The sequence below is a fragment of the Cydia fagiglandana genome, chromosome 2 (assembly GCF_963556715.1).
Source record: "Cydia fagiglandana chromosome 2, ilCydFagi1.1, whole genome shotgun sequence".
Classification (NCBI taxonomy): domain Eukaryota; kingdom Metazoa; phylum Arthropoda; class Insecta; order Lepidoptera; family Tortricidae; genus Cydia; species Cydia fagiglandana.
The window spans coordinates 12,565,253-12,590,392 of NC_085933.1; the positions used below are offsets into that span (position 1 = coordinate 12,565,253).

A 25,140-nucleotide genomic window follows, 5' to 3' on the forward strand; every position below is an offset into this window, starting at 1 on the left:
GCATATAACACTACGAAAACATAAGATACTTATAGTTATAAAATTATATGTTTCATTATAAAGACTGGTATTGTGGACTTTACAGTTGTCTCCGGCGAGCGGACATCATCAAGATCTTCGATGGTAAAGACACCACTGCTCCTGCCATTGCAATGCTGTGTAACGAACTAACAGGTGATACTTGTATTAACATCTCTATCTCCTCTCATATCATCGTCATCATCAGCCTACTCTCGTCCACTGCTGGACATCAGCCTCTCCTATTGCACGCCATTGAGCACCACCCCCACATCTCATGGTAGCCACCACATAAAGCTACGAGTAGGTCGTAGACGTAGTCGAGGTCGATATTAGGCGATTTCATGTTAACTATTAGATAACCTAATGGCAATTACTAATCCATCTGAATATGGTCACTAGATACTTTGAAAAAATCTGGTATCTACTAATTTCAAACTACTATTCAAAGTTTAAACGTGGTAACTTTTTATGCAACACATATTGTTAGTCTCTACTATTTATTTACCTGGCTGTCTTCATTTGGTTGACCGCTGACAAAGCGTTTTTCAAAGTAGTGACGATGTAACTTGTTCAGCAAAATATCTGAAATCATATTTGTATCATGATGATCGCCAAAAGTATAAAACCTTAACTAAACAACGTGGAAATAACATGTCGTACCTAACTATTTATATTTTCTGCAGTATACTTTTCGTCCACTTTCTGTTCATTATGGTATAAATTTCCATGGCAAAATTATTTTATTGCAAGCTGAAAGTTAAATGATCACCTTCAGTTTATCTACAGGTTTAGTACGTTTTACTGAACCTATTACCTACTAAGTTTTGGAAGTAAGTAAGTGCATTCCATTCCAACTAATACCGTTCCAATAAGTCGAATTGTCATGCAAGGCTTGACCCAAGGGATTTGATTAGATTGGATTCGATTAATATCGAACTGATACTCGGCATGTTAAGGTAAACCGAACTGGACAGGAACACTCCTCTAATGTGTATACACGCATTGAAGGCTAACATACATATGTAGGGGAGACCAAGGTGAGTTGTGACAGAGGAGAGTTGTGACATCGTTGATTTTTTAGAATCTATTAACTAAAAACAAGGTCGCAATAGCACGCGTTTTTTAGCTCAAGTTATGAGTGGATGTATGGAGGGCGTTCAATCTGAATTTGATTTTACAACATACTAAACTTTCCTACAAATATAGGAGCACTGATTCCTTAAAGGACATTATCATTGGCTTTATAGGCTTACCCTACATCGATACGATAACGTGTATAAACAGTTTGCACAAAGTACAGCGACCTATTGATTGTTTAGAAACTAGTATTAGTATTACTTTGTCGTGATAGCGAGCTGCGGCATGCCACTGAATGAGTAATGAATGGTCGTTCAATTATCCATGACTTTGCCTACCTTTGTAGCCTACTCTGTGTAGCGCGGCATGGTGCCTAGGAACACTAAACTGCTTTGTCAATTTATAGGCCTTATTTCAGCTGTAGTACGTGGTATGTATATGAACCGATTTTAGAAAATCTTACCGTTTAATAAAGTAGTGTTTTTAAGAAAAGTTGTGCAACTTAGCACAATAATAGTAAAAATAAATTTAAATGTTTTATAATAATTGATAATACCAGCGAATGCAGGTTTCTTCATAATATTATTTCTTTTGCCGAAAACTTAAGGTGGTTCGCTTTTCATACAAAATTCAATCAAAGCTCATTAAGTAACTACACACTATTAGTACACAAATATTTCCGCATTTATCTTCTTTCGAATATTCGTTTGCGCGAAATTAACAGGAAAACAATGTTTCATACAGAAATCATGCAAAAATCATAGTTAACTTTTCATCAATTTTACGTATGTATGTGTCACAAATGTCGTGTACAGATACATTTGCGACGTTGCCATACCATTTCCGACGTTGCCGGGCTGACCACGGCTCGAATTTGGAGTGCCGTCATGTTTAGTGCAATTTTGTTGACACTGATATTTGACAGGTAGTTAATTGACCTAAGCGAGAAGTTCGTCAGCTTAGCTAAGAACTATCATGGCGTGTTATGCAAACAGTCGCTTTTTTGCTTGCAAACGGAAGATTCCCGGTTCGATCCCCAGTCATTGTATGCTGGAACATAACTTTTTGTATTTTTGTTACACCTAAATTTGGTATTGTTTTTTTATTTTTATTTAATTTTTCTTATTATCATAAATAGATTATTAAGTATGGGCTACACGTATTCTTTTATTTTTACAAAGATAATTAGAAATTATACTCTTCCTAATCTCTCTGATTTTTACAATCAGGACTTCCTCACTGCAATAAAAACCGGGCAAGTGCGAGTCGGACTCGCGCACGAAGGGTTCCGTGCCATAATGCAAAAAAAAAAACAAAAAAAAGCAAAAAAAAACGGTCACCCATCCAAGTACTGACCACTCCCGACGTTGCTTAACTTTGGTCAAAAATCACGTTTGTTGTATGGGAGCCCCATTCAAATCTTTATTTTATTCTGTTTTTAGTATTTGTTAATTGTTATAGCGGCAACAGAAATACATCATCTGTGAAAATTTCAATTGTCTAGCTATTACGGTTCGTGAGATACAGCCTGGTGACAGACGGACGGACGGACAGCGAAGTCTTAGTAATAGGGTCCCGTTTTACCCTTTGGGTACGGAACCCTAAAAAGAAGTGTATAAAATTTCCTGTGGTTAAAAATAATGGATTTTGTCTATGAATGAAAAACACAATTATTACTATAGTTTGTTTTTTTTTAGCATTAGAAATAAGGTAAACAATCTTGACGTGTCTTTTAATTGAAAAACACATTTTAAAAATAAGTTACGGCAAATATGTAACAATTATAAATCTAATACGATCATTTATATTCTTCTGCTTTCATAAGTAATCGTTTTTAGGGTTCCGTACCCAAAGTGTAAAACGGGACCCTATTACTAAGACTTCGCTGTCCGTCCGTCCGTCCGTCCGTCCGTCTGTCACCAGGCTGTATCTCACGAACCGTGCTTAGACAGTTGAAATTTTCACAGATGATGTATTTCTGTTGCCGCTATAACAACAAATACTAAAAACAGAATAAAATAAATATCTAAATGGGGCTCCCATACAACAAACGTGATTTTTGACCAAAGTTAAGCAACGTCGGGAGGGGTCAGTACTTGGATGGGTGACCGTTTTCTTTTTGCTTTTTTTTGTTGTTTTTTTTGCATTATGGTACGGAACCCTTCGTGCGCGAGTCCGACTCGCACTTGCCCGGTTTTTGATTTTTAAAAAACCTGATAACACTGAGTATGTGGGGGAAGCGCTGCTGGCCTAGCGGAAAGCAATTCGGAGGTCACGGGTTCTAACCCCGGCTTGTACCAATGATTTTTCGAACTTTTGTACGAAATAGCATTTGATACCTACCTATTTATACACCGATACCTATTTTTCGGTGAAAGAAAACAATGTGAGGAAACCGGACTAATCCAAATAAGTTTACTCTCTGGGTTGGTAGGTCAGGGCAGTCGATTTCGTAAAAACTAGTGCGCATGCCAATTCTGGGATTAGTTGCCAAGCGGAGATTGAATATCTGGGAGACCGACCAAAGCTTACAAAACATAAAAACTCAAAAATGCGCGTTTTCTCATAGACCTAGCTAAGAGATCAAACCCCTTATAGCAAATTTCATCGAAATCGTTAGAGCCGTTTCTGATACCATCCAAATATATAAATAAATAATTATATATCTAATAATTGCTCGTTTAAAGGTAAGATAACACAAAGGAGAAACAAAAAGAAATTACCTACTCGCACCAGTCTTGAACCCCAATCCTCTTGCACGTATTTCCACGAACATACCGTTACGCTATTGCAACATACTTACGTTGTGTGAAATTGTCTACTACAAGGATCACGGAAACACTGTTTGCATGTGTGAGTAATAGTAGGAAAAAGCGTGACAGCAACACTCCGTCGAATTAAAAAGGTGGTTTTTGCACAATGAAGTATTCAATGTTTATTTTAATAGTTCAATATTTACTTAAAGAGTGCGCGAAACATACTTTTAAGTATACAAATACCAAGACCATTTCACAAAAAAATAAAATCTGAAATTTTGCAAAAGTGGTGCCATCTAGCGAGAGTTAAGTTTTGAGTAACCTAGGCGAACCACCTTAATGGTGGAAATCATTCGGAAAAAAAATAGGAGGATTCCGCATTTCTACTTACCACTTTGTCCTAGGGTACGAGGTGCTATCAACGGGACCATCGCTGCTCCTGCAGTTCACCGCCAACTCCGCCACGCCGGGGCAGGGCTTCGCTGCCACCTTTCATTTTCAGCCGCCTCCTGACTCTACGGCTGCTGGTATGTTTAATTAACGTCATACAGTCGCCATCAGATATATCGGGGCTGTCAAGGTGCTCAGAAATATCTGAACACGCCTCTATTGTCAAGGCGCTAGAGTGCGTGTTCAGATATTTTTGAGCACCTTGGCAGCTCCGATATATCTGATGGCGACTGTACGATACTCAGTTTTGTCATATAAGTATATTTTTTAAATTAAACTAAAACCTTCACACAAAGAGTAGGTACCTACCTAATATTAAAAATTGTATTCAGAAACATCAGATGCAAAACTTTTAATATATATTATATTTCTAAGCGAAAACATACTTAATTTTGTTAAATTCTTATTCAATTTACATTCCAATTCGTTGGAAGCGTCTTGTAATAAATGCGACCGATCCGGTTAAATTTGCGAGCAGAGCCAGCAAGGTATGAATAGGAATTTTGGCTAAGGTCCAGACGGCCCCTTGTGCTTATTTCAGAAGCACTGGAAATAGCACCCTAGTTTTATTTACGAGTTCCACGAAATATTAATACCTAGGCAATCTTAAAATAAACCTCAAAAGTAACTTTCTTCCCACGCTATGTAAAAAATATAGCATGTAGAATAAAATCTAACGTTGAAACAATTAAGTCATTTCAATATTTTTATTTTCTTGTATAAATACAATATTATATAGAAATAGAAAAGGTACTTTACTGGCATAAGAATTTTGCTTTGCACGCCATCTGTTGAAAATCGTCTGCACTGAGTGAAATTCTGAAAATAATGTTGACTCCGCTGAAGCCGGTTGAACCGATGCTATCCGTTTTATTATTTTAAGTGTGCGACGTGAGATGGCGCTTTACGTCATGTCATGACCGTTTATATTTTTATTGTTACAGATTCAGATCGTTTGCTGAAATTAAGTTTTGGCAAGGTGTTCGAGTCCCTAGGGCCTGAAGTGAGCGCAACAAGTAAGTGATATTTTTATTTTTAAGTAGGTAAGTAACTTGACTGTGTAGCATCTACTATGTTACGCTACCTAAAAAAATCGACATGACTGTATACACACTTATATAATAGCGCATAAATTAGTTTACTGAAGGTAACTACTTAATAAGTACTTTATAACAGGCACTGATGTTTATTATTTATTTTATTTATTATTTTATTAATGATATTTATTATAAAGTATACCTAACAATGAATTTCTGTATAATTAAAATTTGGTTCAATCTCCATATACGTGCCTTGGTATTTTGAGGTCATGTTAGCTACAACATAATTACGAAATACAAATGATGTGTTCTTTTTTTAACACAATTTGTCATTTGCATTGTAACTACTCGGTTTAAACAGCTAAAGTTGTGTCGAGAAAAAGGTGTCAATCGTGTACTATACTTATCTCATACAACTTTATCGAGCACAAAGTTCCGCGATGCTGCGATATTCCAATGCTATCCGGACTGCGCCATTGTTACCCGCCGAGCCAATACAATAGAATGCAAACACTACGTCTATTACACGGAGATCTAACCTCAGTGTTGGTTTAGTGATCGATAACGTCTAATTATATAGGCATTAATATAATTGAGGCGTTTCTAAGATAACTAGTGGCTCTGGGAGTTATAGGTAGACCTCACAAGAAAAACTGTATCAAAAAAAACATGTCATTATCGAATTTGCTCACCAAATTTCACCAGAATCGGTTGGGAAATACGACTGTAGAGTGTAGAGGAGAACATCCGGACATACGAAAGCATTTTTACCCAAGCGGTCAATGATTGTGATTTTTTTTTTGTCAACCAAGTGATTACTGGTGGTACCAGTTTTGGCTAGTTTTCATACAAACACATACCATAACCATAACCATACGTTTCAAAATCAGAATAAAAGAATTTGGAAACTTTTACAATAAAATTAAAACATGATAAAACTGTCAAATCACTGTGTACTCGTACTACTAAGCACGAACCAACGGTATACGGAACCAACACCAAGAATTACCATATTTATGCATGTACATTTTAAAATATGAAGAAAGTAGTGCAATTAGCTCCTAGCTGAAAAGCCTGAAAAATGTGAAATTGTTCACTTTACAGCGTTCTGTTTAATTTTACTTGAGCTTTAAATGGAAACGCTTGTATTTTCAATATCCAATTGCTCTATTTTGTGTTTCGTTGTGAAATATCTACTTATAGTTTAGACATATACTAGGAACCTATCTAAAAGCGATTTTTTACCTACCATAATTAGAAGATTAACGCCAAAAAACGCAATACCTATCGAGTCCTTGAGACTCACGGGGTTAAAACTACAAATGACAAGTAAAAAAAAAGCTGCCAACATAGCAATTGATGTAGTTACGTGTTGTACCTACCTACTTAAAGCAAACTTTGCACATTAGATACCTCGTGGGTATAGTTATAGGTCACGATTTTACATATGTTCTGTTTCGCACAATATTCTATTCACTGACCTCACGGCGCGATTCGGGAAATGAATAAGACATTCACTAGATATGAAATAGTAAAGATATGTGACGTTCCACGGCAAAAGGTACCTTTGGATGCCGCAATAATATTGGAGCGGCGTTAATAATAGCATAAGCGCCAACCGCCAAAGGTACCTTTTGCCGTGGAACGTCACATATCTTTACTATTTCATATCTAGTAAATCTCAAATTCATTTCCCAAATCGCGCCGTCAGTCATCATTCAAACGCGAAAACGCTGAAAAATAAATAAATCAAACTCGTACGACCTTTTACTTTACACCGAGCTGTGTTAAATGCATCTTGCTACGGCAGCGGCGGGCAAATAAAACATCCCGCTACGTATAAATAAGTAAACTGGTTGCAGTAGTAGTGCAGTTTATGTACTGTGCTACTAGAGACAGTAGCCTATCTCCAGCCTGCAGGATCATTTTTTAGGGTTCCGTACCCAAAGGGTAAAACGGGACCCTGTTACTAAGACTTCGCTGTCCGTCCGTCCGTCCGTCCGTCCGTCTGTCACCAGGCTGTATCTCACGAACCGTGATAGCTAGACAGTTGAAATTTTCACAGATGATGTATTTCTGTTGCCGCTATAACAACAAATACTAAAAACATAATAAAATAAAGATTTAAATGGGGCTCCCATACAACAAACGTGATTTTTGACCAAAGTTAAGCGACGTCGGGAGGGGTCAGTACTTGGATGGGTGACCGTTTTCTTTTTGCTTTTTTTTGTTTTTTTTTGCATTATGGTACGGAACCCTTCGTGCGCGAGTCCGCCTCGCACTTGCCCGGTTTTTATAATTATAGCGCTCGATGTTTAAATCTCAGACGAGTACGAGGTAAACTAATTTAGGGTAGGTGAGCCCTCCTAGCGTAAATCTTTGCATGCGGATTGTTCATTTAAGGTCAAACTACACTGTGTTTGTAATTGCAACATGAATTAAGGCTCCAGCTCCCTGCAATAGTACATGGCAATACAAGTGCGGAAAGTAGGAAATTCGCAACGAGTGGCGATAAATTAAAACACGACCGAAGGGAGTGTTTTAAATCGACACGAGTTGCGAATTACCTTTTCGGACGTGTATTGTACAACGTTTTACAGTACATATGGCCCTACCTATGGACATAGGCACGTATTGTTCTTAATACGGCGGGCGGGCTTTATTCCTACGGCGTACTTACTGTAAATTTACGCATTCGTTATGAGTAAGTGCGCAACTCAAGCGACGTAAACTAGGTAATAAAAGTTACGGAGCCGTGCTTCATTATTTCATTAAGCATGCGGATTGATTAGCCTGGCCCTGGCCTTCAATTCCATTTGAAGTTAAACTACTCTATGTAAATATAACTCTGCTTGTAGCTGGTGCGGTGCACATAGACCAAGATTTTCTGGCCGTGTTGTAGCTCACACAGCAACTGAGTTTATAGCTTACGTTGCTACTACTAGGGTCTACCACACAAACCACACCACATAGAATGTGTATTCTCCAACAAGAATCCAACTTCAAATTGCTATTAAATAAAAATCCTCTTGAGACTCTTGTCCAACTTATATTTTCCTGTTCCTTCCTAATTCAAACCTGATTAAAATTTAATATTAAACCTGACCTAAGTGTATTTACATAAATATGTACCTAAGTAACTGTAACTAAATAATATATACCAACATATTTATCCAAATTAAACTTATTTAAAAAGATCTTTTCAAATATCATAACGATTTTAAATTAGTCGCTGTCGAAAATTATTTTTTTATATAAAATGCATGCACATTCACTTTTTTTTAATATTACTGTCTGTACCTTTCTTTATAGGTACAACCAATTAACTTAGGTACTATGTAGATAAAACGATCCGAAACACAACGGGATCGTATTGGATTTTACAAAGATCCGGTGGACAAACTTACTTGTGGATAATTATTAACATTGGATTGTCAGCAAAATGTCAAACTGTCTAAAGAGCATCAGGACCTGGCTTAAAAGCTGACAAGATTTCACCTTAACAAACTAAGTTATCTAAGCTTGCAAAACTACGGAGTTGGAATTATAATCACATGAAATCTTATATACCTATCTTATCTACTTATATACTGGTAAAAGAATATCTCAAAAATTTAATTTTCATAAAATGACGATAATGAAATGCGCTCACCGTAGCCTATACATAAAAGCTTGTGATTGATTGAGCTGTCATATTCTAAAATAATAACTTTCGGCCCGATTCTAACTTTAAGACACGTCAATTAATAGTTCTAGACACGATATGGATTAGATATGTCAGTGTCAAATGTGACGTTTCTTCAAACAAATACATCACTTTTAACACTGACACATCTAATCCATATAGTTTTTAGATCTATCAATTGACGTACATATCTTAAAGTTCGAATCTGGCAGATTATTCTTTTCTTTATTTTCATCTTACACGGCTTTGTGAAACGGAGAAAAGCCTGTCACAGAATGCACCTGTCAGAATTTTCCTTGCAAAATGCAAATGTCTCACAATTTACGCGACCCCTGGCTGTTTTAGAGGAGATTGCATAGTTCTCTTGGAACTTATAAAAAGTTTGTAGTAGTATAGGGTGTAAGAAAAATACAATGTCATGATCTACTAGTTCTTATGCAATACCCGCATATTGTATACATATGTAATATACGTCGTAGGGTAGGTCAGAAGGGACGCCATGAAGTTCAAATATTCGATAGGTACATACAAATAAAATTTAGCTTCACTAACCTGAGTAAAATAAAGCGAAGTATGGATGTAGAGTAGAGATGGGTAGTGAGTAAATACTCACAGGTAAATACCGAGTAAATACTCAGTATTTACTCAATATACCCGTATTTACTCGTTTACACCCAAATTGGTGGGTATAAACTATTTAGAGTGCTGAAAGGGGCATATAAATTTGAAATATAGGTGTATTTTGTACGCCGCTACTGGATTAAGTACTCAAAATTGTAAGAAATGTATTTTTAAGAGGGGTACTCCATACATGTAACTAATTGTCACAAAAAAATATCTTAGAAACCACCAACGTATTGCACGTCATTAAATGGGTCTTCAAAAATAACTGGAATGTTTCTAAGAACATTTTTGGATAAATTGAATATATTTGGAAAAAAACCGTTTCGAAAGGCCAAAATAATGTTTATCTCTCTATAACTTTCGAACCAAAGTTCAGAAAAAATATGAAAACATATCGGGAGATTAGCCGTATAATAGAGTACAAAAAACAATATTTTGAACATCATCGGTTGAGCCATTTTTGAGTTTTCTTTAAAAAACCCTTAATAAAAGGTCGTAAGTGCCGCGCAAACACGCACTTTTGCGCGACATGCACTTATCTAGAACATCGATAGAATTTAAGTACTCATATTTTTTAAGTAAATACCTTCTTATTTAAAACAAAATTGTTATCACAATTTGCCTCTCACTAATAATTACCTTTTTTTCCTAAATTAAGCGCCCTCTATGCTTTTTATTTTAAAGATATTGTTAATACACGTTAGCACTCTTCAATAAAAGACAATTTTGTTCTTAAATCTCACTTTTTGAATATTTTATAAGCAATCGTTTTTACCCACCTAAATGAGTAAATACGGGTATTTATCGGGTGCTTTGAGTAAATACCGAGTAAATACTCAGTATTTACTCACCCCTACCCATCTCTAATGTAGAGTAAAAGAACTTACACACTTTACGGTTCCCTTATGGAATACAAATTGAAATTGACAAAAAATACGGTTAGGTTACCTTTGGTAGGTTCTCTTGGGTATTTATATAATATAATTATGGTTTAGTTAGTTCCTTGATGACTGGACCGATCTAATCAGTTGAAATCAATTATTATAGCACTTGAATCAGAATAAGATATCCTTTTAAATTTCCACTTTGTTAAAACAAACACAATCAGGTACTACGTACCTATCAAAAATTCATTCTGAATAATCAAATCAACAGAAACGCGGAAACTGCGCGCAAAGTAATAAAATATGGAAAAGGTCAGCGCATGAAAGCTCGCAGCTTTTAACTACCAAAAACTAACCGCCTAGCAATCAAAACCGCAGGGGGTGGAGGCGACTCGCGGTCAGCGGCAATCGTGTTTTCCACCTGCAAGTCTATGCGAAATGGAGAATTGAGATGATGGTACATGTGAAATTTCATGTAAAAGTGATAAAGAATCTGTAGTGAGCGCGCAACGCCACACTCACATCTCACACTCTTTTAGCATTGCCTTATATACGAGTGTTATATTATATTATCCAGAATAAAGCCTTAACGTATCAGTAGTATCTTTAACGCCCCACCTCACAAATCACAAATAAATTTATTGTATCTTGCCGGCTTGCCTCTGTAACGTTCGATACACTTTCGCATTTGCATTGCATTGCAACTTAATTTAATTATACTTAACCATTTACCAAAATTCTGGTGTGTCCTTTTTTTCCCACCGGACCCAGATGGGAATAAAAGGTTTCATAATTATGAATCATTCCTGTTCTTCCCCGCCTCATGTATGGCGGGCGGTCACGTAGGGCGAGGACACACGGGAATATGGTACGGGAAAACGGGACTAAGCAGACCATTAAAAAATAATAGTTTGTAAGATAAATAGGTTCATAAGTTTATATTATTATATTTATAAACTTTAGGTGACGTAGGTTCAGAGAGCGGATTTTTTGATAAATTGTACCTGCTGCTTTTTTTAGACCACAATACGTTTGCCAAAATTTGATTAACAATCTTGCGGATTTTTTCTAGTAACTATCGATTCGAATCCTGAATCAAAAAAATCACGAACATAGGTCTTAAACACACTTTAAAAATTTGTAACATGTTATGGACAAATGCTGAAAATATGAAAATTGCTTGTAAAAATGCGCAATTTTATTTTTGAGGGAGCTCATAGATTACTTTTTTTTTAAACTTACAACAAAATAACATTCAAAAACATGATATCCGCGGTCTCGAGCACGCACGCTTTCACTCGGTGAGAGTGAGAGAGGAACACGAACGTACGGGGCCTTAATATATTTAAAACATAAGTCCCGTCGGCAATTCGGTATTATATATATGTAGAAACGTACTTTTTAACATTTGTGATTTAGGCACAGATTATAGAACAGTTTACTTTACGTTAACAAAAAAATATTAGTTTCAATAAAATTAACCGATTTATTTAATGAATTTGTAATTGAATGCCTCTGTACACGTCTGAGGCACTTGCATGGTTGCTGTAGTGTTAGCTTAGGCACTTAATAACAACTCGTTGGACCGAGAATATAACCAGTTCGGAGGAGTGTTTGTCAACTAAAAACAAACTTTATGAAGAGACCTTTAACGTAATATTACCGCTCCTACTGGTACGATTATGTACATAGCGTTGTGATAGGGCTGTAATGTATAATATACTATAGTAGATTGTTAACCAAGGGTGGAAAGTGAACCATTTCACCCGAGATATTTTGGCGCTCGAACGAAGAGAGAGCGCCGATAGTTCGAGGGTGAGATGGCTACTTTTACCCGAGTTAAACACTCTACTTTTCATTTCGACTATGAGGAAAGTTAAACACGAGAAATGTAGGTTTATTATTGGTAAGTATAATTCTTTAGAACAAATTCTCAACAGATATATAGGTAAACCACATAACTATAAGTCACTCGAATCACTTGAAAATGTAAACGGCGCCAATTACAGCCATGCGGAAGCTGATATGCGAGCTTATAATATGGCATATATTGCTGTTAGCCGTTGCTCGAAGTAAAAATTAAAAAAAAATTACTTTCCACCGTAGGGTGGGAAATGCAATTTTCCACCCGGTTATCTGCCTATGAAAGGTAAACTTTCCGAACAGGAGAGATGAAAAATAATATGCCTTATATACTTAATACTCTTTTTTTTGCTTGTTTAAAAAAATTGTCTAGCCTTTGTTACTTTTTCTTAGTAAGCTAACCAGTAGTTAATGTTAATATGTAAATTTTTTGCCTGGATTGACTGAAAGATATTTTTAAATACCTTATTTTATGATAAGTTGTTCCCTTTAAATAACTCATTCATTTGAAATCTATTTAACGTTGATCTACTGCATCATCTCATCCCTATGCATTAAACAACTGTAGCTTGTTTGTCCACATTATGGGCTCTGTTTTGTTCAAAACGCGGCCAAAGTTAAAGAAGCAATGTTTGCACACCACCGCGACTGTGCTTAATTCAGCTGTGCACTCGGCAAACTTCTAGTTAGTTGTAGTTCGCATTCATTGAAGCGAACGTTGGATTGAGTTGTCCCAGTGTCAATAGAATGATTTAAATAACTTGAAGCGTTTCTCGACTTGACGTGTTGAACTGTTTTCACTGACAATAATGGTTTCACTTTTACAAATTTAATTAATTTAATCAAGGTGTACGAGTACGGTTAGTAAGGGGTCATTCGTTAATTACGTCACACAAATTTCTAGGTTTTTGACCCCTCCTCCCCCCCCTCCTTGTCACACTTAGTCACATTTGGCAAACACCTGGGAAGGTCCCTGGTAAGCTAGGCTAGCAAGGAGGGTGGCCCTGTGTGACGTCACATTCGGCAATTCGAATTAGGTATTATTAATATTTATTCAAAATATTTTTGATAAAAGAAATATTAGTCATTCTATAACATTAATTAGGAAAGAAAAATAAACGCATAAAAACGATTATCGTTTCAAAAACTCGTTATTTAACTTTACAACGAATAAAAAAAAAATCGGTCACTGATGAAGTTACGTCAAAAAGTTTGAGTCTTGTCCGCCAATTTTACATGAAATGTCTTTGGTGGGATAAAAGTTTACCACCCAGCATTATTTCCCAGTATCTACTTTAGAAATCCCCACAAAAATACAGTAAGAAAAACTAGTAATTTATAACTGCGCATGGCGGCGTCTAAAATGAAGCGAAATTTACATAGCTTACTTATTCTTTTTAAAGACTTTAGTTTACTGTTCTTTTTTGCTATGTATTTTCTGAAAGAACGTTCATTTCAACGCTGAATTGTATTTAAATAACCATTAAATTTATTATGTCATAGCTTACACATTTTTAACACAGACAGGTATAGAATAAAATAATGGAAGGGAACAGGAAGCGTTGTTTCTTTTTTATACATGCATAGGCATAAAGAGAATATTATATACGAGTCGGTGTATACATTATTGTATACACCGACATTAAATAGTATGTAATGTACCTATGTAAGATGGAAAAAATAATAAACATGTGTTTTACAGAATACTAGTTATTTTACCGTTACTTTTAACTTTGCTAACTAACAACTATATAATAGTACATTTCGATGCTAGTGCGGAAGGTATGTCATTACTTCACGAGTACCGAGATATCTTGCCACGAGCCGCAGGCGAGTGGCAAGACTCGGGACGAGTGAAGAATGACATTTCCGCACGTGTATCGAACGACGTTTTTTAATACAGTTGCGAAAAAATAAGAAAAACATTGTTAATCGTACACTAAACAAAAGTGGTAACAGTGACAGCTCGGTTAAACGTCGCCTTTAAGTATATTATATCTATGGGCGTTTGGCAGCTATTCCGTTCCATTCAGTCAACTTATTAAGAACGGAATTTTCAATATTGAATATTAAAAACTAAACGTGTTATAATGATGAAGAGCTAAATAATTAAATATGAAATATGTAATATTTTTCGTATTCTTACATTAACGGTAGGTTTTTATGCTGATTACGACGTTTAAAGGAAACTAATATTAACACTCATCAATAAGTAGTCGTGAATTGGAACAAGTATAAATTTAAAAAAATTGGAAAAGTAAAAAGCACTAGTTCGAGATAACCAACTTTCCGCACGCTAAACAGCTACGTAAAGTAGCACTTTTTGAGCAACTGTATTAAAAATTAATTTACCATTCCCTTGTCAATATCCACATAAATCCTTTCACCTTTCACAATTATGGTTAAATTGGTTAATGCAGTGTAAATACCGATTACTCGTGCTAGTGTAATTGGCGCATAATATGTAGCTGATTGAATGCCATCAGGTAGGGTTTGATAGCAGTAGACAATCGGGTATCTGGGTCACCAGCAGGTTAAATAATTGAGATCGCCGGCGACGCGCGCCATGTTGCCTCGCTTATCTCGGGAGCTCGGGTCTAGGCATCGATACGGAGGTTAGGCATCGCAAACACGATACATTTCACTTTACAGTTTACAGGGCCTTTGGTTTTATTATAACTCAATGGGCTGCAGTCAATCCTAACAGCATCATTCAAATACGCATTGCTTATACACCATTGGTTGGTAGAAATAAGTTACAGCTTAGAGATAATGTCATTATTCATTATGTGTTTGTGTCCTATTCTAACTCAGTAAAAAAAGTAACAAATGAGGGTAAGAAATTCATAACGGACCTCCCACTTAAGCCTCTACAGCAAGAAGGTGCTGGCAACAAACCATGACCTCGGTTGGAAGCCTCGTCGCGAACAATGCAGCGTAGGGCTTAAAAGTGTAGTATAACCTACTACTGGTAGCCTCTAGTTTTCTGGTGAAGAGTAACATGCTGGCTGCCAGTAATTTAGTGAACGGCCGAATGTAGGTACTTTAAAAATAGGACTGTTCTAGAATGGAAAGGTGGTTGAAGAATGTCATATTACATATATTAATCAGTTCAGTTAAAGCCGCCGGAAGACGCTGGATGCGGGTGGCTTCCAACCGGTACGAATGGAGGTCCAAGGGGGAGGCCTATGTTCAGCAGTGGACGTCTTATGGCTGAGATGATGATGATGATGATGATGATGAATCAGTTCAGAGGTTTCCAAGCGATCTAAGACGTTTTTATTTATTTCGTCAATTAAAAAAATATCCAGATTTTACCTTGTAGCTATGTTCTCAAATAAGTATAGAGTTGCTGTAAATTAATAAACTATGTTCCTTTTTTGATCAAAGAACGTCACGTTTACAGTAACCCTTATTCTCACAGCGACAGTATCATAAAGCACCGTTGACGGATTTGCAGATATATCAGAATATGCAATGATCAAAAGCTGTCTACTGCTAGTCAAAGACGAGCCAGTGCTGTGGGTACAGGAGTTCTAATTGGATTTGGGTACAAAATAGAGAACAGTGTTACAAAACGATGTTTCTATATAGTTCCCATCAGATAATATACGTTCGTACGTACGACATATACGTTAAATATCCTAATTACCTACTACAATTGGTACTTGCCTACCTATGTAACTTAAATATTAAATCTGTTACTAAAATTGAATTTCCAAATAGTAGGTATCGAAACAGCATCAGAAAAAATGCAGGCAGACATCTATCGGTGAGCGGTGCAACCAACGCCGGAGCTGTAACGTTTTTCTAACGTAGGGCTTGATGGGACAGTATACCCGCGCCATCTATTGGCGAATAATAGTGTAACAAATTAGATTTACGAGTACATAATGACCTAATTTACGAAATGTCAGGTTATAAAATTTTTAAAGTGTTTTAATACGTACATTTTATTTTATATTTTATACGTGATGATCAAAAGCCGAATTTCCTAGTGTTTGTACTTACTTAATATATTGCATCGGTCTATTCAGTCACCCAAAACGATGTTTCTCCGGTGTTACATCATAAATTGTCTGCTATAGACGCAAAGCGCAATGATAATAAATCTACTAATTACATAATTTCCTAAAAATTTGGTTTAGCTAGCGTTATCCAAACCGAAACTCTTGAATAAACCCAACAACAATTAAATAAAAAAAAATATTTTCGCTGTGGGATGTGCAATCCCTCCCCCCGCAAGGGTGTGGGTTTCATACGCAAGTATGAAAGCGTTGGCATACACGCTCACCTCCACAGCTCAGAGGCTCGTCTCGCATTGCACACTAGGGATTCGGATACAGGTATTTCTGTATGGGAACGGAAACTTTATTTTTTCGTTCTTTGTTAATTATTTCTTTTCTAGTTGGGCAGTCTAATAATACTAAGTCGTTACCTAAATACACAACAGAGTCTTAAATTTCGAGTACCTATAAAATATTGCGAAAAATATGGTTATTTCGTAGTTTTTGCTAAAAACCGGTTCCGATCCCTGCTGCACAAGCATTCTAACGGTGGGCGGGGAACGGGCGTGGGATGCACTTACTCCGCACCTCCAAATTTGCATAAACACTCTTAGAGTGTACCCCTAGGAGTAGGACAAACAAAAACATACGTTTTAATATTCGTAGTTCCGATATTATAATAGTAATAGGTACCTATTCGATAGTTCGAATCGGGCCGTTGATTGTTGTAACTTTTTTGAAGTGAAAACTTCTTTAGCGGCGGTGTGCATTTTTTGAGGTGGTGAAAAAATTTTAAACTCGAGACAACGTAAGGCGTAAGGCGTAATGCGGCGAAAATGTATGCCCGATTCGGATTATGAAATAGACATCTATTAGATATCTTTTAGACATCACCAAGATACGATAACGATATGTTAAGATCTAACCTGTCAAATTTGACATTTGCGCGATTCTGGAGATACCTACGCTTAAACGATTTCCACAGGATATGACTTAGAGATCCAATTCGCATCTAATAGATATCTTACTCTATCTAACGTAAAAGTGACATTGGTTGCCCGAACTGCGCTGCAAAAGTGAAAAGAGAACTAGTTGATATCTTAACTATAACGTATCTAGAATGGATCTAGTACGTGTCGTCTCTTGTGAATATCTTGAAGTTCGAATACGGCAGTAAGAGAGTTCTCAGGACAATATGTATTAAGTACCTATGCATACGTTCGTAAATTAAACTAGTAGCATTTAAATTACCTCGGCCACCTAGTATGTTAACAATGATCCTATTAGTGTAAAATCCGGTTCATTGACATTAGAATGGAAAAGAAAATGTAGCGAGAGAAATCTTAAAAATATTTTCTTTAACAAGCGCTTTGTACATGCATAATCCTTGTCGGGCGTTGTCTTGCGACGTTTTGCTATTTTTGTTTATGTCCAACGAGCATAATTTTCATTTGAGTTACGGGTCGAGAACGATGAAATTTATGAAACTAAAAATGTAACAAATATGTTTTGAGGTGTCAAAATGGTTCTAAGTACGGTCAGCCAAGAAAGTGATAGAGTCGAAAAGTGGTAGACCACTTTCTTGGCTAACTGTACCTACAACGGATCACAACGTACGGCGAAACATATTTTTTTACATAATTATTATATTCTTCTTAATACGCAAACTGTATCAATTATTATAGTCTAGTTTCAAACTGTATTTGGGTATTTATATGTGTATGAGTACCATTCGGAGATTTCAAGATAAGCCGTAGCAATTTAATATTTTGGAATTGTTGGTGATTGAAATTATAATTTTTAGCAATAAATCAACACACTAGTACGTCGTGGTCAATTATATTTTATGCGATCATTCATGAAATAAGATAGGTACCTTCACTTAAATTTTCCTATAAGTACAAGGTCACTTTTTTCAGTTCAGGTTTTGGAAGAAACTGACGATATTTAGATGTCGAAAATGTTACAGAGCTAAGTATGAGCTGGATAATATTTCAATCCAAAAAAACATCCCCCTCATTTAGCCCTCACTGTCTGAATATCAAGGTTCTATTCCTAGGTTATACAGTTCCAACACACTAATTGCATTAGAACGCAGAATCTAACTGGAGAGAACGTACCTTAACTAAAGACGCGACTCCATCAGTCTGCGGCACTGTGCGCAGCGCAACTCAACTGCTAATAATATACTCGTAACTTGGGGCCCGATTCGGATTTTGAAATAGACATCTATTAGATTTCTTTTAGACATCACCAAGATACGATAACGATATGTTTAAGATCTAACCTGTCAAATTTGACATTTGCGTGATTCTGCAGATACTCTCGAACGATTTCCACAGGATATGACTTAGAGATCCAATTCACATCTAATAGATATCTTACTCTATCTAACGTAAAAGTGACATTGGTTGCCCGAATTGCGCTGCAAAAGAGAACTAGTTGATATCTAAACTATAACGTATCCAGAATGGAACTAGTACGTGTCGTCTCTTGTGAATATATCTTGAAGTTCGAATAGGGCAGTTGATAATATAATTGACATGAAAATCACAGTCACACATAGAGCCACATCATCAGAACTTGCTTTTATCGCACCTAGTTAAAGTGAAGCGAAGGTGCTTAAGTGTGACCTGTGTGACAAATTGCAACTAGAAAGATACATAGGTATCTTGATTTTTTATTACATAATAAGTAATAATTATTACATAATAATTTATAAGTGTTTTATCAATATCAATATTTGCGGCTAAGGTATTAAGGTATATACAAAAATTAAATGTAGGGTTGTGCCTTCCCTAAATTTAATTTTTGTATGTTTTTGTGCTATTAATAAGGACTAAGTACGTATTTAAGTAAATTTTAAACTAAATAAAAGTAGTTAAGACTACTTTTAACCAAAGCATTATTATAATAGATAGGTAACTAATTTTAGTAGGAAAATGTGATTTTACACTGACATACATACAAGTCTTTTAGATTAAAATATTTTAATATTTAGATATATTTAAGTTACTTTTGTATGATTATTTATATAACATACAAGTATATTTATGTATGTATTTAAGATATGTAAGTAGGTTCTGCGTTATATAGAGTTAGACCAAGAAAAGTCTGCAGCGATTTTGGTAGTGCAGATCAAGTGTTATATATACTTACGTCATAATTTCATAGAAGTTGGACGTTTACGAGTAATATGACACTTGCACTGCGTGGGCTATCAAAATCGCTGCAGACTTTTCTTGGTCGAACTCTATTTATAACAATCAATAAATGACATATAAAATAAAGAGTAGATGCAAGTAAAAAACGACTTTATATCCCTCTTGTACTGTTCAATTTGGATACTTAAACCAAAAACTCGCATCTGATAAATTTTGCATAAATTAAAGTTGATTTCATCAAAACCAACACAAAAGTTTCTCAAACATCATACAAGTTTATATGACGCTCCTATATATAACACCCCATTCTTGCCAGTAGAGTAGAATAGCAAATAGACTACCTTTTGGCCCTTACTAAAACTACAAAAATACAGAATACAGAGCAATCACTTACTTTAGGAAGCTCATAATTTTAATTTTGTAAAATATTAAAATCAACCATAGTGCGCAGTGAATAAAGATCTTTTTTAAATGTAAAAAAAAGATAAATTTTACTTCGGATAAGAACGCGAAGTGAGGTTGCGTGCGAGTAACAGATGTCGTGTATCCTTCTCGGGTTTGTACGGATGCCTGCCTTTGTAATTTAGATAGATTTATCACTCTTATACACACATTTAGGACCTCATTCTGAATTACACCTGATAAAAATTACTAAGATAAGAATACCTATATGCTTCACAAGGCTGATATAAACCCTAACATCAATTTGATTGCAGTACTTACCTATGTGTAAGTTCGCACAAATACATGAGGACAGGCACATAATATATTATCACCACACCTTATAAAATAAAGTCCCCCGCCGCGTCTGTCTGTTTTTGTGTTTGTATGTTCGCGATAAACTCAAAAACTCCTGAATGGATCTTAATGTGGTTTTCACCTATTAATAGAGTGAGAATTAAGATCGAACTCATCGGTTCCTTTTTTTAACTAACTAAAAGAAAACAACCCAGTAACAATGATATCCGCGAACCCAGGCACGCACGGCCGTCCGCTCAGTTAAGACCCCTGATCAAGTGATCATTAATGATTATTTGATGAAAATATTGTTTTCTTTAACTTGTACACTTTAAACAGGTGATGTCATTTTTGTCTCAATGTTAATAATTTATCTCAAGTTTTTATTTACAAATTATAACAATTTGGTTTACTCCTATAAGGGCACGGCTATATGATAGGTAAATTATCTGATTTCATCTTTAAATCTCACGTATACATACATATGAGCGTTAAGGGACCTTTTCCGCAACTCCAATCAACCCACCGACTAAATTAGGCAACAGTAACTACTAACTATGTACACGTAGAATCTTGATTTACACGTGATAGAACCCGATTGAAGTAAAACCAACTAACACCTGTACATTGATGGAACTCCTGAACTCTTGTGAACTCAATTTGCAACTTTTATGTGATCTGTATCCAAATAGCGCTCTTTCAGTAAAGTATTTTTAACATTTCCTTTCACTGTTGTTATAAAAAACTTGATACAAGTTTTGAGTTGTGGCGATTTCTCCAGGATTGTGTCCTAAACTGTGTACCATTAACGGCCGGTTAGCAATCGTCACAAAACTGACGATCAATGTCAAACCCCATACATTTCGTCAGGAATGTGAAGGTTAGACGTTACTAAAACACGACTTAACTCACGCTTTTGAGTACAAGTTAAAATGAAAATGTCCATATAGGTACCATATATGAGATGTCTATTTTCGTCTCTAATTTAAATTGCATTGACACTCAATTTAAAGACGGTATGTGTCGCTTCGAAGTCTTGGGGTACTCCTCACCAGCAGCCATTTCCGACAGCTTCCCAAATGAAGCGTAAAAATACTCACAGTCTCAATTATAGGAAACTAACCTGTTGTGGAAACTCTATAAAAGGTATTGAACTTTTATTTTTAGAAACAATCTATTTTATTTAGATCATATATTTGATTATTTGGCTTCCGGTCTTTAATGGCGTTTTTTTATTTCTTTAGCAATAATAAAAGTAAAGGAATCAAAAAGTCTACAATGAATTTTATGAAGTTTTGTGGACTTTGATTCATAGTTTTTTAGTAGGAGGTAGGTCAGTCGCGCTGGCTCATAAATAATTAGGTACACTGCAGAATTACATAAATTAGATACATTAATTCTTGTGAAAAGAGATCTAAATGGGAAATTTTATTGCAAAATGAAATGTAAATAGATACAGAAGTTTACAAACGTATAACTAGGTAAATATAAAAATTAAGGGTATTATATCATTAATTGAACTATAAAAATAATAATTATGTATATGAGTAGGTAAAACAAATAAAAATTCACTAACAATGTGATGTGAATTAATTAATTATTTCAATCGATCGAATTGATTATAGATATGAAATACATGAAAAATTTAATATTATGTCTTTGTTATTATGAGGTAATTAGAGAAGACTTGCCACAGACCAAAACTTTCGCCCGTGACTTTTCCTGCGAAGATGTCGTTGAACCCACCCACCTACAACGGCCACAAATTTGATCGTTAATATTCCAATACTAAATTTAAACCCATATGCATATGCAATTCTTTTGGAATGAATTCTGAAAAGATTTATTTTCCTATTTCTAGATTAATAAGATTAAAATAATTATCTGTGTGGGGTGAGAGGCATCATAACACCTTTAAGGCTTGGCCACATACAGAGCGCGACGCAGCGCCGCGTCCGCGCCGCGTCCACGCCGCGCGACCGCGGCACATGCTAACAGGTTACCGACGTCAAACAGACTGCGTCCCGCCGGTATCACGCCCCGCTTCTGTCGCGCCCCGCGCCGCGCGGCCCCTTGCGTCCGCGCGGCGCGTGCGCAGCGCTGCGCCGAGCGAACGCGGCGGCCCGCCGCGTCGCGCAAGGTCACATCAGTAGGATCGGACGTTAGGCAGCGAGCGGTGCGCCGCGTTCCCGCGCGGCCGCGCCGCGTTCACGCGCGCCTTGCCTTAAAGGCTTGGCCACACACAGAGCGCGACGCAGCGCCGCGTCCGCGCCGCGTGATGCCGACGCGAAGCCTGGTCAAACAGGGCGCGCGCCGATCGCGCCGGCCTCACGCTCTCAACACGCCCTCAAGGCGCGCGTGAACGCGGCGCACCGCTCGCTGCCTAACGTCCGATCCTACTGATGTGACCTTGCGCGACGCGGCGGGCCGCCGCGTTCGCTCGGCGCAGCGCTGCGCACGCGCCGCGCGGACGCAAGGGGCCGCGCGGCGCGGGGCGCGACAGAAGCGGGGCGTGATACCGGCGGGACGCAGTCTGTTTGACGTCGGTAACCTGTTAGCATGTGCCGCGGTCGCGCGGCGTGGACGCGGCGCGGACGCGGCGCTGCGTCGCGCTCTGTATGTGGCCAAGCCTTTAACATAGGTTGCAGTAGGTATATTTTTTTTGTTTTACGATTACCTATGCGTTATTTATTCAGCATAACTATGATCAAAGAGAAAGCCTTGTATTTATATTACAAAACAGTAGGCATGTGCTGCTCTGCTATTGTTATTTTACGTTTCAAAGGAACCCGTTGCCTATTTTCTCTGCGCCCCAAGCTAACAAAGGGAACATTTCAAATATTTACCTATTCAATTTCATTTTAAAGTATTTCAACTGGCTGAAAAGCACAGCAGCAGACAAAATTCCAGTACCAAGGTTGTTAAAAAATTCGAAACATAAATTCAACGCTAAGTCTATACTTACTGCGCAGTCGGTCCATTTCTCCCGGTTTAGTGAGGTGGGTTGTAGCGGCCCGCTCCAGTCGGCCCTCATGTGTTGAGTCGAGAGCACTCGAGCCCAAGGCCGGAATTGACACGGTTCACTGAAAGTGATCTTACTTCATTAATTCTTGTAACTTATCTATGAGTGATCTAGTGAATGGAAATGTCGGCAATGTTGGTTGGCTAGATAATTGGCGCTAAATATTGAAGGGAAGAAGTGAAAAGCGATGATCAACAAAACTTACCATGGATTGTTTTTAAGTTTTGTCTCAATCGCTGTCTGCTGCCAGGTGAACGAGACCATGGCTAAAAGTGCTAGCCGCTACATAGGTAAGTTGCTATGTACCTAAATTAAACCTGTAGAATTCTATTGGTTTTTACCTACGACAGTTCGAACAGCTATATTGAGAAATGTGGCGATATGTCTCTAGTGAAAACATTTTTTCAATACTTTTTATAAAGTTGAAGTTAAGGTATTTGAATTTTCATGTAACAATCTGCCCAAAATAAAGCAGGCATTGCGCCTCAGGAATCAGGCGTTATTTGAAAATGACAATTTAATTTGTAACGTTCATTGTTACGTAGGTGCAGGTACTTACTTACAACCAGTTAAATAATGTTTGTTGTGCCATTTTAATACGATTAAGTCGTAACGAGTTGTAAAGTGGTTTAATAACGCTTCCAGGCCTAATTGGTATTCATAATGAGGTTTACATGATTAATCAGAATACAGTTAGCTGTCAGTAGAACTACGCGTTACCTGCACATGACTTCGCAATATAGAGTTTGAAGTTATTGTTGAACAAAATCACTTCAACTAAAGAAGTTCATAAGAAATGTAAAAAAACTTTTCTCTTTTCTTTATCCGTGCATACCTAGTCTGAGCAGTGAGTACTTTCTTGGAGGGTTTGAAAAATATACATAGGTATACATATTAATAAGATATTAATGTATTGCTTGTGAACTGATAGAAGTAGTATCCGTTATTTGCAAATTGCAGTCGCCCTTTATTTATTGAACAATTTGGTGTTGTAAATATTATTTTCCGGGAGATGCAAAGTTTTGTTGAAAAGTTTCTTAGCTAATTACGTAATTAGCTATGTGGAGACATAGGTGTAACTTATATATGAGTGATGGGGATCCTCACATACCATTGTGTTACTTTTATCAAAAAGTTGTTGAAGGTATATAAAACGTAAAATTTATAAACCACCACTACAGAATCTATATGTTGCCGCCCGGAATTTTGACATTTGCAGCAGCAATGCAAGTTTGTCAGCCAAAATAGAACGTACTGCCAGAGCTGAGGGGCTACCGCGAAAACTGAAATTCGCAAATTGCGGGGATCTTTCTCTTTTACTCCAATGAAGGCGTAATTAGAGTGACAGAGAAAGATGCCCGTAATTTGCGATCTTCTATTTTCGCGGTTATAGCCCTGTAATCCAGCTAGATTTATCTCACAATAGACGGAGCCGTACAGCGACATCTACATCAGCTGTCAACAAAAATTATCTGCTTAGACTGTTGTATAAAATTTTATACAACCAATGAGTCTTTGATAATTTGTCAGACAATGTTCACAAGGCTTTTATTTAACATGCCTTGTTAGTAGATGTGTATGTTAAGTTAATGTGGCTCAAATTTTGGAAGATAAATTTGACCCACTTCCCGATTTCCCATTGAGCTGAAGTTTTGTATATATGTACCTACAACACTATGTAAATCGGATGACAATGCAGGGGCCCACTGATTAAGGGCCCCCCCACATCTGGCGTCTTTCGAGCGTCGGCGTCGACAATTCTATGGCCGCTGCTCGACGCAACGTCGACGCAGCGTCGACGCAACTGCG

The 25,140-nt window shown here is 36.9% G+C and overlaps 2 protein-coding genes across 2 annotated transcripts in view; one reads left to right on the top strand and one right to left on the bottom strand.

Moving 5' to 3' along the window:
- LOC134676421 (vacuolar protein sorting-associated protein 4) overlaps positions 1-25,140 on the bottom strand; it is a 517,731-nt gene that overhangs the window by 281,712 nt on the left and 210,879 nt on the right. The gene's annotated exons all lie outside the window — the stretch shown is intronic.
- LOC134676344 (suppressor of lurcher protein 1) overlaps positions 1-25,140 on the top strand; it is a 265,018-nt gene that overhangs the window by 195,622 nt on the left and 44,256 nt on the right. Inside the window, exons 8-10 of the mRNA XM_063534706.1 lie at positions 86-174; positions 4,259-4,381; positions 5,249-5,320. Coding sequence (XP_063390776.1) covers positions 86-174; positions 4,259-4,381; positions 5,249-5,320 — 284 coding nt within the window. The remainder of the gene's footprint in view (positions 1-85; positions 175-4,258; positions 4,382-5,248; positions 5,321-25,140) is intronic.